The sequence below is a fragment of the Populus euphratica genome, unplaced genomic scaffold (assembly GCF_000495115.2).
Source record: "Populus euphratica unplaced genomic scaffold, PopEup_1.0 scaffold51.1, whole genome shotgun sequence".
In the NCBI taxonomy this organism is placed as follows: Eukaryota; Viridiplantae; Streptophyta; class Magnoliopsida; order Malpighiales; family Salicaceae; genus Populus; species Populus euphratica.
This window is the reverse complement of record NW_011499932.1, coordinates 712,772-725,959: the sequence shown is the minus strand read 5'-3', so window position 1 is coordinate 725,959 and position 13,188 is coordinate 712,772. Positions and strand designations below refer to the sequence as shown.

The 13,188-nt window shown below is 34.2% G+C and overlaps 2 protein-coding genes across 4 annotated transcripts; one reads left to right on the top strand and one right to left on the bottom strand.

The window, feature by feature from the left end:
• The first annotated feature begins 3,119 nt into the window (after positions 1–3,119).
• LOC105136156 (Tetratricopeptide repeat (TPR)-like superfamily protein) lies at positions 3,120–4,636 on the top strand. Its single transcript, XM_011041386.1, has 3 exons — positions 3,120–3,819; positions 3,923–4,098; positions 4,200–4,636. The coding sequence occupies exons 1-3, from the start codon at positions 3,400–3,402 to the stop codon at positions 4,363–4,365; spliced, it is 762 nt and encodes a 253-aa protein (XP_011039688.1). The 5' UTR covers positions 3,120–3,399; the 3' UTR covers positions 4,366–4,636.
• A 1,236-nt stretch (positions 4,637–5,872) lies between these two features.
• LOC105136154 (TPX2 (targeting protein for Xklp2) protein family) lies at positions 5,873–10,405 on the bottom strand. Of its 3 annotated transcripts, XR_844305.1 has the most exons (10): positions 10,145–10,405; positions 9,122–9,359; positions 8,788–9,039; positions 8,661–8,701; positions 8,356–8,427; positions 8,133–8,232; positions 7,966–8,037; positions 7,771–7,881; positions 6,225–6,730; positions 5,873–6,101 (listed from the first exon to the last, which is right to left on the bottom strand). XR_844305.1 is itself a non-coding variant. In XM_011041384.1 (9 exons), the coding sequence occupies exons 2-9, from the start codon at positions 9,353–9,355 to the stop codon at positions 6,293–6,295; spliced, it is 1,320 nt and encodes a 439-aa protein (XP_011039686.1). In that variant the 5' UTR covers positions 9,356–9,359; positions 10,145–10,405; the 3' UTR covers positions 5,873–6,292. The 3 variants fall into 3 exon arrangements, 2 of the variants coding, with proteins under 2 accessions (XP_011039686.1, XP_011039687.1); XM_011041384.1 differs by having other exon boundaries at positions 5,873–6,730; XM_011041385.1 differs by lacking the exon at positions 10,145–10,405 and adding an exon at positions 9,943–9,966 and having other exon boundaries at positions 5,873–6,730.
• Between the last annotated feature and the right edge of the window lie 2,783 nt (positions 10,406–13,188).

Genomic DNA, 13,188 nt, shown 5'->3' with positions numbered 1-13,188 from the left:
TTCTAGAAATATTAATTAATTGATTATTATGTTTTATATTGAAATATCGATGCTTGCTATAGTTATTTCAAAATATTATAATTTTAATGTTTTTCGGTTTAAGACGCAACACATGTAAATACTTACTAGTTTGTAATTACTTAAAAATAATTTCTTTACAATTCAAATGATATTTTGTTTTCTTTTCTTTTTTACGATAACAGAAACTATTTTCTCTGAATTTATAATTAAATTGGCTGTAACCATCATAATTAAAAAATAATTAACTAAATTAAAAAAATATAAGATATTTTTCTTATGATTCATTCAGTTTAACAATTCATAATCACTTAGTTGTTACAAGGAAAATAATATACATCATTCCTTTGAAAGTAATAATATATTTTTTGAGTCATAATTCTATAATAATATCAGAAAATAATTAAAGTATGAGATAACTAATTAAGTTATTGAATGATAAGAAAAGTGATTTAATACAGTTAATAAGATAATTTAATTGTTTATAGAAAGTCAATATAAATAAAACACCTTAAAAAAAATCCATCTAAAAATCTGCAGTGGTCACCAATTGATAATCACTAAGTTCACATAACCTTTTAGATGATCTGTCCCGTCCTATGACACGGGCTGGGAAAATATATTATTATAATCAAAAAACAATGTCAAGAGAGCACAAGTTGATTTCAAAAAAGTTTTTTTAAATAAAATTACAATTCAGGTTAAAATCTAGCTGGGTCAAATAAACCTATCTTACCCGATAAGATGACAACAACAAATAATGACATCAAAAGGATCAAATGGATCTAACTAAAAAAAATGGCGTCATGATGATAAAAAATAGTGGTCATTGGAAGGAAAAAAATGACAACGGTGCATTTCATTCTAATCGATTGGTGTAGAAAGAAAAAAAAAATATTTAAATTAATCTATGTATACTAGCAAGTACCTCAACCTATTCATGAGGTCATTATAATTTTTAATATATATATATATATATATAATATTAATATTACATGGATTAACATTTTAAATAAATGTAAAGTGAGTTATGAGACTGATATAACTCAATTAGAAAAAGCCACGACCCTTAGTTTCGATCAAATTGATATTACATGGATTAACATTTTAAATAAATATAAAATGAGTTATGAGACTGGTATAACTCAATTAGAAAAAGTCACGACCTTAGTTTCGATTAAATTGAATAATAAAATTTTTAAAAAAATTAAATTTAATAAAAAACTAAAAATATTAGCAATCTAAAAAAAAAACTAGATGTCAAACAAAAACAAAACAAGAGAAAAAATAATATTATTTAATTTAAGTGTGGAATTGAAAATAGAATCATACATTTTACAAAAGTTATCAAAATAATAAATAGAATTAAATCTGAAACAAAAACAAAACAAAAGGAAAAATAATATTTAAATAAAAGAAAAAAATAAATTTAAAGTTTACAGAAGGAATCAAGATAAAAATCATTCAATCAAAAGCAAAATACTAAATCTGAAATCTAAAAAAAATAAAAGGACAGCATAGATTTTTTGATTGGGCAGCTTGTTTTTCAAGTAGAAAAGTGAGAAAAAGAAAAAGAAAAAAGAAAAAAGGATGGTCAGATCCCAATCATCGTACCAAGCATCGCATACACCATTTCATCATGAAAGGAATGCTGTGAGGATTCTAAAACCTTTATGAATGACCAATTTTCTCTATTACACTTGTTGTTAGAAGCGTGTAAAGTGGCTTGATATGTTAACCCATGTAAATATACACACAAACTATATTTTATTTTTTAATAATTTTTAAACTCGTTGAAATATTAAATTGCTCTTGACCTGTGTAAACCAATTTATTACAAAAAAAAAAAAATCACAATGAAAAGATGAAGTAACCGTTGATTGCAAGTTAAAAATTTTATGATTTAATTTATTGTGTATTGAAAAGCGAAAAGGCAAAAGAATATCAACTAGATTTATTTTGAATTTAAGGGTATTCTAATCATTATACTGTGTTAAAAAAAAATAAAAAAACTGTATTGTTGTTGATTACTATGATAATGACCTTTTGATCCTTGTTAAATTATAATATCGCCCTCAACAACTAGCTTAATAGTTTTTTTTAGTAAGGGTGTAATTATATTGTTTCCTTTCACATTATGCAATCAAGGTGTGCAGTGAAGTCATTAATTATCCCAATCGGGTTTTCTTTTTAATAGTGAGATAATGAATAAAGAATGATGATTTTTTTTTTTTATGCAGAAAAAGAAGACGAAAGGCCAGCAAAAAGATGAACCAAAGTCTCATTTCACACCATTATATCTTCTATCTTGAGTGCACATCGAAATAATGGAATTAAAGTTCAGACCATATATGCTGGATTTCGGCCACAACAGTTGCAAGAAGTTGCTGTGAGCAAGCATGGTGTGCTTGCTTACAGTGGGTCCAAGAAGGATAATTATATCTTGATGGGCTGATGTCGACAGGTTCTGTTCCTTTTCAGGCAGGGGTTTTGGCCATGGTAGTAGCTTTCACTTGGCTTATCCCCATATCCAGTTGTTCATCAAGGAAAAAGAAAAGGAACAACTTGTCATTTTATTCATTTTTCAATTGTTAAAGTCGCAGCAAAAAGCAAAACCCAGCAGCCAACACGTCTAGTGATTGAGTTTTAACTTTTTCCTGCGTATGATTGATTGGAAATGCAGTGTTTTTGTTTTTAGAAGTGTTCTAAGAATATATTTTATTGAAAGAAGTATTAATTTAATATTTTTTTGATATTTTGATATGTTAATATAAAATTTATTAAAAAAAATATACAAACACTCACCAAATAAGAAGAAAGAAAAAAAACTTACATGATTTGCACCATATGGATGTGAGATTTGATAAGAAAATCACGGATACCATCGCAACTTCATCAGGAAAAATAAAAACCATGTGCTAAAAACAAGTTTGTAGTCGAGCTAGCTCCACCAAGCTGCTAGCAAACATCAAGAGGAAAATTGAATTCAAAACTCTAATCCATATTAGAAGATAAACTAAGTATTATTGAACCAAAATATCATCAGCTACCTCCCTAGCTAGTGCCCTCCAATGACGAGAGCACAAGAAATAGGCAACCTCGTGGCCGAAAAACAAAACCAAAACTCCTAGGTCAGCTTGACGTAACTCCTCGAAGACTCGTCATATTCACGTCCCTAGCTAGCTACCTCTGTGCCTTTACCTTCTCTACCTCCAGTAATTAGCATGGGTTTAATTACCACATGCTCTCAGTCAAAAAGCTAAAAATCCTCTCCTCCCATCCATCTATATATATATATATATATATGCTGCCTTCTTTTCCTTCTTTTTTGTCCATCTTTGAGACAGCATTTTGGGTTTCAACAGAAACGAGAGGAAAAAAATGCTTCTTAGAAGTACTTCTACACCGGTTTTAAGGACACTTGTCTGCCAGTCCTCAACAAGCCGGCCAGTGTCCATGTGCCTTCAAAGAACAGCATCAGAGACTGAGATTAAGCCACCCTACTTGACCAGAGAGAGAATGTTCTCTAAACGTTCTTTCATGTCACCAGTCCTCAAGGAAAAAGAAGAAATGAGCGTTTGCACAGAAACAGTCGAGGAGGAGGAGATGGTCTGTGGTGGTGGCGGTGGTGGTGTTGGTGTTGGTGGTATTTGTGGCGGTGGCGGTGGTGGGAGCTGGGACTCAGGTCATCAGCCTTATGAAAGTGATCACGAGAGCATGAATCTTTACTACCAGAACATGATCAAGGCCTATCCTGGTGATGCTCTTCTTCTTGCAAACTACGCTAAATTCTTGAAAGAGGTAAGCGTAAAACAATATGTGCCTGTGTTCGTATTTGTTGTTTCTTGATTTCCTTTTAAGAAAAATGGGATGTTGCTATGAATCATAAGAGATGTGTTTTTAGGTACGAGGTGATGTTGTGAAGGCAGAGGAGTTCTGTGAGAAAGCAATTCTGGCAAATGGAAGAGATGATGGGAATGTTTTGTCAATGTACGGAGATCTAATATGGAATAACCACAAGGACAGTAATCGTGCTCAGGCTTACTTTGATCAAGCTGTCAAGTCCTCTCCCGATGACTGGTAAAGAAAAATATAAACATGTTTGACTTATTTAGAGATGGTTAGGTGATATATTCTGTTTAGCTAATCAAGTTTGATGTTACATATTTTTGTTGATGCAGTTATGTGCTTGCTTCTTATGCTCACTTTCTCTGGGATGCTGGTGAAGAAGATGGTGATGAAGAAGAAGAGACCAGGCAGAATGAAGTTCAATGTGATAGTTTGCCAACTTATAAACAGATATATAATCTTCCTCAAGGATTCCCTCCTTTGGCTGCTGCTTCTTAACGCTGATACAACCTGTCGTTGGTGTAAATCTTCTTCTTATACCTTCACTTTTGCACATGGAACCAAACAGAGATATTTCTGATGCCAAGTCGAGATGGATGATGATGATGTTGCTCTATGGTTGAAGTTACTGGAAGTATCTAGCAGAAGATAGAATCAATAATATACCATGTTCAATCATCAATGAAAGAAAGGGATAAGAGTTTCTTTTGGTACTATTCTTGTCGTGTTATTCGTGGATTTATGTTGCTAACCTCGTCTTCTTGTTAAAATATTTCTGTGCTTTTAGTATCTTTCGGCCTTCCTCGTCTTGCTCAAGATATTCTTAACTTCCTATGTGGGCTTTAATGTCCAATATAGGACTCACGTGCTCTCTTCTTCTCCTTGGCTGTCTTCTGAGTTTTATTGCCAAAATGGTTAAATTTGAGGCACAGAAGACAAAAAGGGGACGTGAAAACAAAGGGCAATTCTGATGAGTTGGCCTATCTAATAACAGGAGACTTCTCCATATTTTTGCAAAATATGTCGAACACAGCAAGCAAATAACATGTGAATTAGAATATCTTTGCAAACGACAACATCCAGTGCTGCTAACTCTGGACAAGATTAACTAAAAATCAGAACTCATCATGCAGAATCTTTCACTGTTTTTGTGCTCAAACCAACAAGGTAGCTTGAGCTTCCTCTCCAATCGCTACTTGCTATCTTTTTGAACCGCTTCCTGCTCTTGGGTAGGAGACGTGCCTTTATTTATTTTAATACAGTGGCATTTTCCTCATTTATTGCTCCAGGAAATGAATTCTTTCCCATAGCTGTCACAACCGAAATGATCCGAAAAAGGGTGTTAGATTGATACATGAGTTACTAGGCCAGCTATTTTGATTAAAATAGTTGTTTTTTTAACCTAACCTGGTTGAGACCAGGTCTCCAATCACTAAAAACCCAGTACGTTCAACCAGGTCTGTCCATTCTGAGTTCTGGTTAAATTGGCCCAATGGCAGTTTAGGTAGGCACTTCCTTCTGGATTATTGCCGGTGAGATGTACTTCTCATTCGGAGCCTGCAGAATGCAGGGGATGAACTCTTCCTTCGAACTCATTTCATTTCTCATGGGCAGAGAATTGAGATCAAAGCTGGCTTGTGAGATTCAAAATGTACGTACGAATGGTAAATGAGATTGTAATATATTGGTAGCACGCAGGAGACGCCCTCTTATGCCCATTAATTTATCACCCCACAAAGAGGATTTTTGTTCAGCAATAAATTAGGGAGCAGAATACAAATAAAGATTATATCATAGAATTACAGACTATTTTAAAAAATTACCTCTATCTTATCTCTCCCAATACAATGCCTAGTTTACAATGGAATATGAGAGATCGGAAGTAAAAAAAAAAACCACAACTCAAGAGACAAAGGATTCGCAGTTCACACCACCAAAGTACCTAGTTTACAATGGAATATGAGAGATCGGTAGTAAAAAAAAAACCACAACTCAAGAGACAGGATTCGCAGTTCACGCCACCAAAGTCACCTTAACCAACAATATCCAATTGTCCAAATATAACAGGTTTACAGAATGGCATGGCCTATCTAACAGCAGACTTCTCCAAAATTTTACTAAATATTTTCAATACAGCAGGCAAATAAGAAATAACATGTAAATTAGAATAACTTTTGCAAGTGATAACATACATTACTGCAAGAATGTAGAGCCCTAGTGAAAAGACCAGCAACCTGAAATCATGCACACAAAACAATCAATTCTGTTGACTAAGGACAGATACAGCCATCACAATCTATCATGCAAAATGCAAAATCCTTTACGCCTTCATTGTCCAATTAATTCAGGTCTTTCACCTTTTTATTTACGCACATGGATTTGAGGCCTTTGCATACACCGTTCAATTCTTGTTTTGTTTTTGAGGTCAAACCACCAATGCTACTGGATCTTTCGCCAACGTGGCCTGAGCTTCCTCTTTAACCGCTGTCTCATCTTTTCCAGGGAGAAATTCACTCTCCTCATTCTTTGAAACAGCTTCCTGCTCTTGGGTGGGAGATGAACCCTCATTTGATTGATTAGATAAGGTGGGATTTTCCTCATTTGATGCTTTAGGCAATCTAGTTTTTTCGTCATTTGCAATGGATAACTTGGTCTTTTCAGAAGGCAGTTTGGGAAGGGACTTCCTCAGTGGCTTCTTTGGATGGGCGGGGGAAAGTCCTTTGATGGGAATGTTTGAAGATACTTTCTCATCCAAACTTAGCCGACCTGGTCGATAGCTCTGGCTATTGTTTCCTTCAGTATCTGCAGGGGATGAGCTCTTCCTTCTACCTAGCTTGGGAGATTTGGCTCTTGTTGTGGGTATCTGCATCAAAGTAACAACATCAAGACCAACATAATTTCAATTGATGAACAGTCCTGCCAGATACATCAAGAACAAGTTAACCAAGAGATCAATGCAGCCACAAAGACAAATTGTCAAATAGGATCAGATCATCCAAATCCCATGGCAGTGCACCCATTGCAAAACACAAAGGCAAACTTCAACAGGACTCATAAGCACAAAGCCATGCCTGTAGAATTAATTGGGTTGATAATAGTCACATGTTAATCAAGGGATCTTGGTAGCATTAGAGGGTTTCTCCAAAAACTTTTCCACGTATAACATCCTAACTGAAAGTTTTGGTACAAAAGAACATTAAAGATTGTCATGATGTAGCTTTTAGTGTCATCATTGGTGTATCTAAATGGAAAAGGACCATAGTAGTTTATTTCATAAGGTAAGGTTTGTTGCCAAATTTGAACAACTGGCATGGTAAAAACCTGCAGAGTGCAGGTAATCAGAAGTGAGCAATGAATCATTGGTACAACACTAATACTATCATTCACCGCAGCAAAAGGTCTCATGATACAAGCATAGGCAGTGAAAGGGATGAATCTCACTGAGCAAAGATGCTAATCACAGCAAAATAATCATGTTATTAGATGGATGTAACACAACATGCAAAGACAAAAGCACGTGATATGAAAATTATGGTCAGGGACAGTAACTTGGTATAAAAATGCCAAATAAATGAATCCAAGATAGATGAAGCACTGAGAACAGAACAACAAAAAACAACATAACCCAATATTGACAACTGGATGCAATGGAGGGATTGGTTGAGTGCAGAAATTTATTCAAGAAATGTTCCGAAAGCTATGAATAACATAACATAATCTAATCTATTTTGCATTCCTAAAAACATAATGGTTCAGCAGCTAGACAGGCAGCAAATGCGCCACTCATTTTTCTTTTTTCTTTTTTTTGAGTGTGTAGGGGTGGGGGGGCAACAAGTCTTCTATGAAAGCAAGAGTGCAAGAGACAACAAGCATGACTTTAGTGATAAAAAAATACAATTTTACCTTCTTTAGCTCCACCTTAGGTGGTGCAGGCTCCTGATAAAAGCTGGGCATAGGTGTTGCTTTAAAACCCAAACTCTTCCTAAGCAACTTAATCTCGGCTTCTTGGGTTTCCTGTGAGAGAATCAAATGATTGCCAGGACAAGAAACGAATTCAAACAGAAATCAAAGCCCATAGAAATCATTACATTTCCATACCTTGGACTTAGCTTGCAAAGTAGTCTTTTCCACTTCCTTAGCATGAATCTTTTCCTCGAGCTTTGAATAGAACTGAACAGCATAGCATTATAGATATTACACCAACACCATAATTACTGCTAGGGAGTTTACATGGAGAATCAAGAAGCTTTGAGCACGGAACTAACCTCCTTCCTTTTCTCAGCTCGTTCATCACACTTAAAGCTGAAACCATAATTTGGAAGTGCACCCACCTTGCGAGGTTTGGCATCTTCCACAGTGGGACTTCTACAGTGCAATTAAGGAAAAACCTTATGTATGCCACAGAAAAAGGTAAAATAGTAATAAGCTGAAGATTGCCCCCTGCTCATAGAATAAGAAACGATAACACATTCAAAGAAAAAAGGATACGAAGTAGAGTCTGTATCTGCTTCAGCTTTATCAACAGGCCCTTTTTTCAAAGGTTTCAGTTTCGTCTTCTCCCTGTATAAAGCAAAACCACCATTAACAAATGGCGAGAGGACAAAGCAATAGTAAATACAATGTGAATTAAAAATTCTAACAGCTACTTCAAATAATCAGACATTCTGGATCAAGTTTAACAAATTAACCAGTAAGTCCACTACACAGAAGAGGTGAAATTAACAAAGGCATGCAGCTCCATGACATTAAGAAAAAAGAAAAGGCAACACACAAACAATGCAAGCAATACATACACAATGCCTTCAGGTGGTGCTGCATCAGACTTCCCAGATTGCTGTTGGAAGAATACGAGCAGAAAAATGATAAGCAAATGCAAAGGTGGTCGTTGGAACAAAAGCAAAAAGCAATGTCAATTTCTACCTTGGATGATTGACCCTGCCTCTCGTTGAAAGCTTTACTTTTCAAATGCTGTTTTAATTGTGAGTTTACAGCAACAGAACCATTTGAAACAGCGAGTTTCACCTCAGCATCTCTTCCATCCTTACCTTTCTTCACCTGAGTGGCTGAGGCATTTTTCAGGTGTGAGGGCTTTGCAGTACCCCTCTTTCCCGGACCTTTCTGAGATTTAGAATTTTCTGAATTATCAGCATCTTTCACTTTTACTTCTCCTTCCTTTACGATAGAAACATCAAGTTTAAAATCAGGCTTAGTTTTACTCATTGAACTAAATGCACACACTGGAACATCTCCTTACCTTAAAAACAGGCAATCCATTGCTTCCCACGTATGCCTTTAATTCATCCTCTACTTCCCCGGTAGATAAATTATCAGTAGTGCCATCCTCAAGCTTAAAAGTGTTCCCCACACTCCCATTTAAATTATTTGAAACAACACCATCTTCTCCAGCAGCTGGACTTTGCTGATGACCACCATTTTGATGGGCAGCCTCAAGCCCACCATCAGGCAAAAGATGATTATCAGAATCCATCACTCTGCAAATAAGAATAAATAAACAGAACAAATGTAAGATTTGCAACTAACAATGATTTGACGAAACATGAAACCATACACTTGGCAGTGAGATTCAAACCGCCAAAACCAATTCTCTATTTTCATATGATAATGGAGTTATATTTAGAAACTAATGCTATTTAACATTGAAAACATTTCAACTCAGTTCCTAATTATGCACACCAGTCCCCATATTCATACTTCTTCGTTCTCCAAAACATAACCACGCCCTGCACCCATTACGTTATACTCCAAAACCATAAAAGGCACTCACTTAACACACAATTTTCATTAATAGTACACAAAATGCCTGACAAACCGCGAGACTTCTTCGGTTCGTCACCAAATTTACAGTGACTAGGTGAACAAAAAACAAAAACCTAATCAATTCAATTCATAATTGGATTAATTTCTACCATTTTTTCCCTCCACTTTCTGGAAACCAAGCAAAACCTGTACAAAAACAGATTCCGCTAAATGAATCTCTAATCCTAAAAAAAAAAAATCAAATCAGTACAAAATCTTCCAAACGAATATTTCGTAGCTAATCAAAAGAATCTCTACATTTCCAAGTGTCATATCGCTCCTTCAACACTGATCTGCTCACAGCAAAAAAAAAAAAATCCTAACAGCAAAAATCAACACTCCGTTCAGTACCCAACAAGTTCACTAACTACTCAAATCTAACTCCACAATGAGAGAAAGAAGCTGAAAAAGTTTTCTCAGCAACCAAACAGAAACAGCAAAACTTCAACAACTCCCTTACCTCGAGATGCGAGCAAAAAAATCAAAACTCCATCAATCAAGCCACTACAAAACAGTATTAACAGATTTATCAAAGGCCACGAAGGATCTGAGACAACAAGACCGGGCTACGTGAACCGGGGGATCCGACCGGAAACAGTAAGATCGATCTCTCCTCGGATTATTCTCTAAATAAAATGAAAATTATATTATTGTTTTTTTCTGTTTTGTAAGGCTCTAAAAGGCTATTTAAAAAACGGAGGCTTTCAAATCCATTTTATTTCCAGGTCACTCGCTGTCTGTCTATAAGAGAGAGTGGGGTATGGAGTACGTATAATTATACGAGTAGGAGAGAGATACGGTTATTTTTAGTAACTGATAGACAGATATAGAATAAAATATACTGTTATTTCTTTCTTTTTAGTAAAGGAAAATAGGGCGGTTCTGGTGCGGTTATTTTAAGTAACTGGATCATTAATAGACAAGTGATTGTCTAGTTTTGCTAAATAGTCCTCGTTCTTGGAATAAAATAAGATTTATTATTAGCCACTTTTTTTTTTTTTTACTCTTGTTTGTGATTGGTTTTTTTTTTTTCTAGAGGATAGGAAAGAAATATGGGGAATTATGTGGGGAGTGATGAATGATTGTATTTTTGTCCCATTATTTGCCAATACATACGTTTTCAAACTCGGTCCGATGAATAATTTTTTTATTGTTTTTCTATGAAATTCACCTTTTAAGAGAAGGGAAGGTGATATAATTATAAAATCCAATTTAAATCTGGACTCATTAAATATAGAGTCAACCTTTTATTTTGTTAAAACGATGAAGTTTTTATTTTTAAAAATCAAAATAATTTTATTATTATTAAAAAAATCTAGCTCAATATAAAATACAACTAAGTTAAGTTAAGGTTTATTACGTAAATTTATCTAGTCAAATCAAGTTTTGTAATTATAGATGGTGCTGGAATTTTTAATCACCAAATATCAAGGTAATAAAATTAATAAAAAATATTTTAATCCAACTTTTCATATAAATTAAATTTAAAATTAAAATTTATAAAAATTATCTACACATAACCTACAAAAGTGCCCTTATAAACGGACATTAACAATTATTGGAAGAAACGCTAGTTTGGACCATACACCCACCAATGAGGACAAGAGGGGAGGGCAGATACCGGGTAACCTATCTTCGAGTCCTCTTTTCACTTGTCCCTCCTTGCAGAGACCAAATGGTGAGTTAAGATTGACATGTAGAGTCAAATCATCTGGGTTAATGATGCAAAGATCAATTAAAGTGAATCGATGGTTTATCTTCGAGCTAGGTTAGCTAATTAATTACCCTGTGCAAACAAAAATCAGTTTGTCCGAACGGCTAAAATTTCATAAGAAAGGCCACTACCGACTTGATCCCCCTGAAATGCTTGATTTTTTTAATTTACGAGAAACCTCACCAAGAACCTTTTTAGCTTGAGAGGATATGGATTCCCATCGAGCTAATTGTTTAGTGGCAAAACAAATTCATGATTAGTGGCAAAAATTACCATAGTTAGATAAATTAAAGTTATCAAGCACAAGTAGTTTAGAGAATGAAATTATATGTAGAATAAATAAACATTGTTTTGTATTTACCAAACTCATTTTTTCTTGTTTGAATTGAATTGTAGGTTGATCCATGTCACAATCAATCTTATCGCACCTACTAGTGATAATAATAATTTAAAAAAATAATATTATTTTAATAAAAAAATAATTAATTCAAAACTGATAAATTGATATAGTGATCCGAACCCATTTTTGAATTAGACCCAAACCATGTGTTGTAACCATGTCCGCACAATAAAAACATACATGGAAGAAGAATCTTTTACAAGAAGGTGAGGTGTATAGACATCTATTGCCATCCTTGGACGAGGACCTAATTAGTAACTAGCTGAGAAGGCAGACGGAGGAAACGGAGGGGATGACAGACCGACCAGTTAGGCAAAGTTGTCGGGTAGTGACAGTGTGCGGCGACAGGCAACCATTTTTTGCGGCCAGCCTCTTCCTCAACCGTTACAAAACCAACATGTTTGTGGGTCTTGTATGCATGCATGCCCCAAGCGTTCCACGGCTATATCCGAACACAATTTTCTGTGAGGCGAGGTTTACTAAAATCCTAAAATAAGTTCAAGCCACAAATTCAGTGGACCTTTTTTATGTGTAAACTTATAAATAAAAATTTAATTTTTTTATTTTAAAAAATTAAATATTAAACAGAATGAACGACATTCAGGAAGAAAATATGAATATAATAACTTTAGCTGCACAAGTTTTTTGTATTTATGTGAAATAAGATAGACAGGTCTTCTTCTTTTTTTTCTTCTTCTTCTTTTTTTCTTTTTTTTGCATTTAATCCTCATTTCCTTTGTCCTGTGTATGTATCCAAATTGAGCATCCTGATATATTTTAATTTTTTTTTGGTTATCAATCTCAAATTAAGTGAGAATTCTTTCATTCCAAATACTCGTATGCATTTATATCAACTTAAGCAATTATACTCTATGCTATTTTGTGTAGATATAATTACAATTAGAGTAACTAAGTGGGATTGTTACTGTAGTGCATAGTATTTTTAAAAAGTATTTTTTTCTTTAATTTTTTTTTCTATGTCAATATATGAAAAGGCACTAGAAAATGCATTAATTAGACGTTTTCTAAGTGAAGCATACTTATAAAAACACCTTCAAGAACATAAATCTTGCACTACCAAACACCCATCTAATTAATGTGGTTGAACCCCTTGTTTAAAGTGTTTTTAAATTATTTAAAAAAAAATATTAAATTTTTATATTTTAAATATTTTAAATAGTTTTGATACATTGATATTAAAAAAAATCTTAAAAATATAATCTTAATGCAATTTCTATTAAAAAATACTTTTAAAAATACTCCACACCACCTTCCAAATACAAACTTATTAATTGCGGTGTCCATAGTGAAAAAAAGGAGAAGGACCACACATGCCATGTTAGAATGCTAGTTTGAACTTGAACTTCAATGGGATGGTTGAGGATTTAGA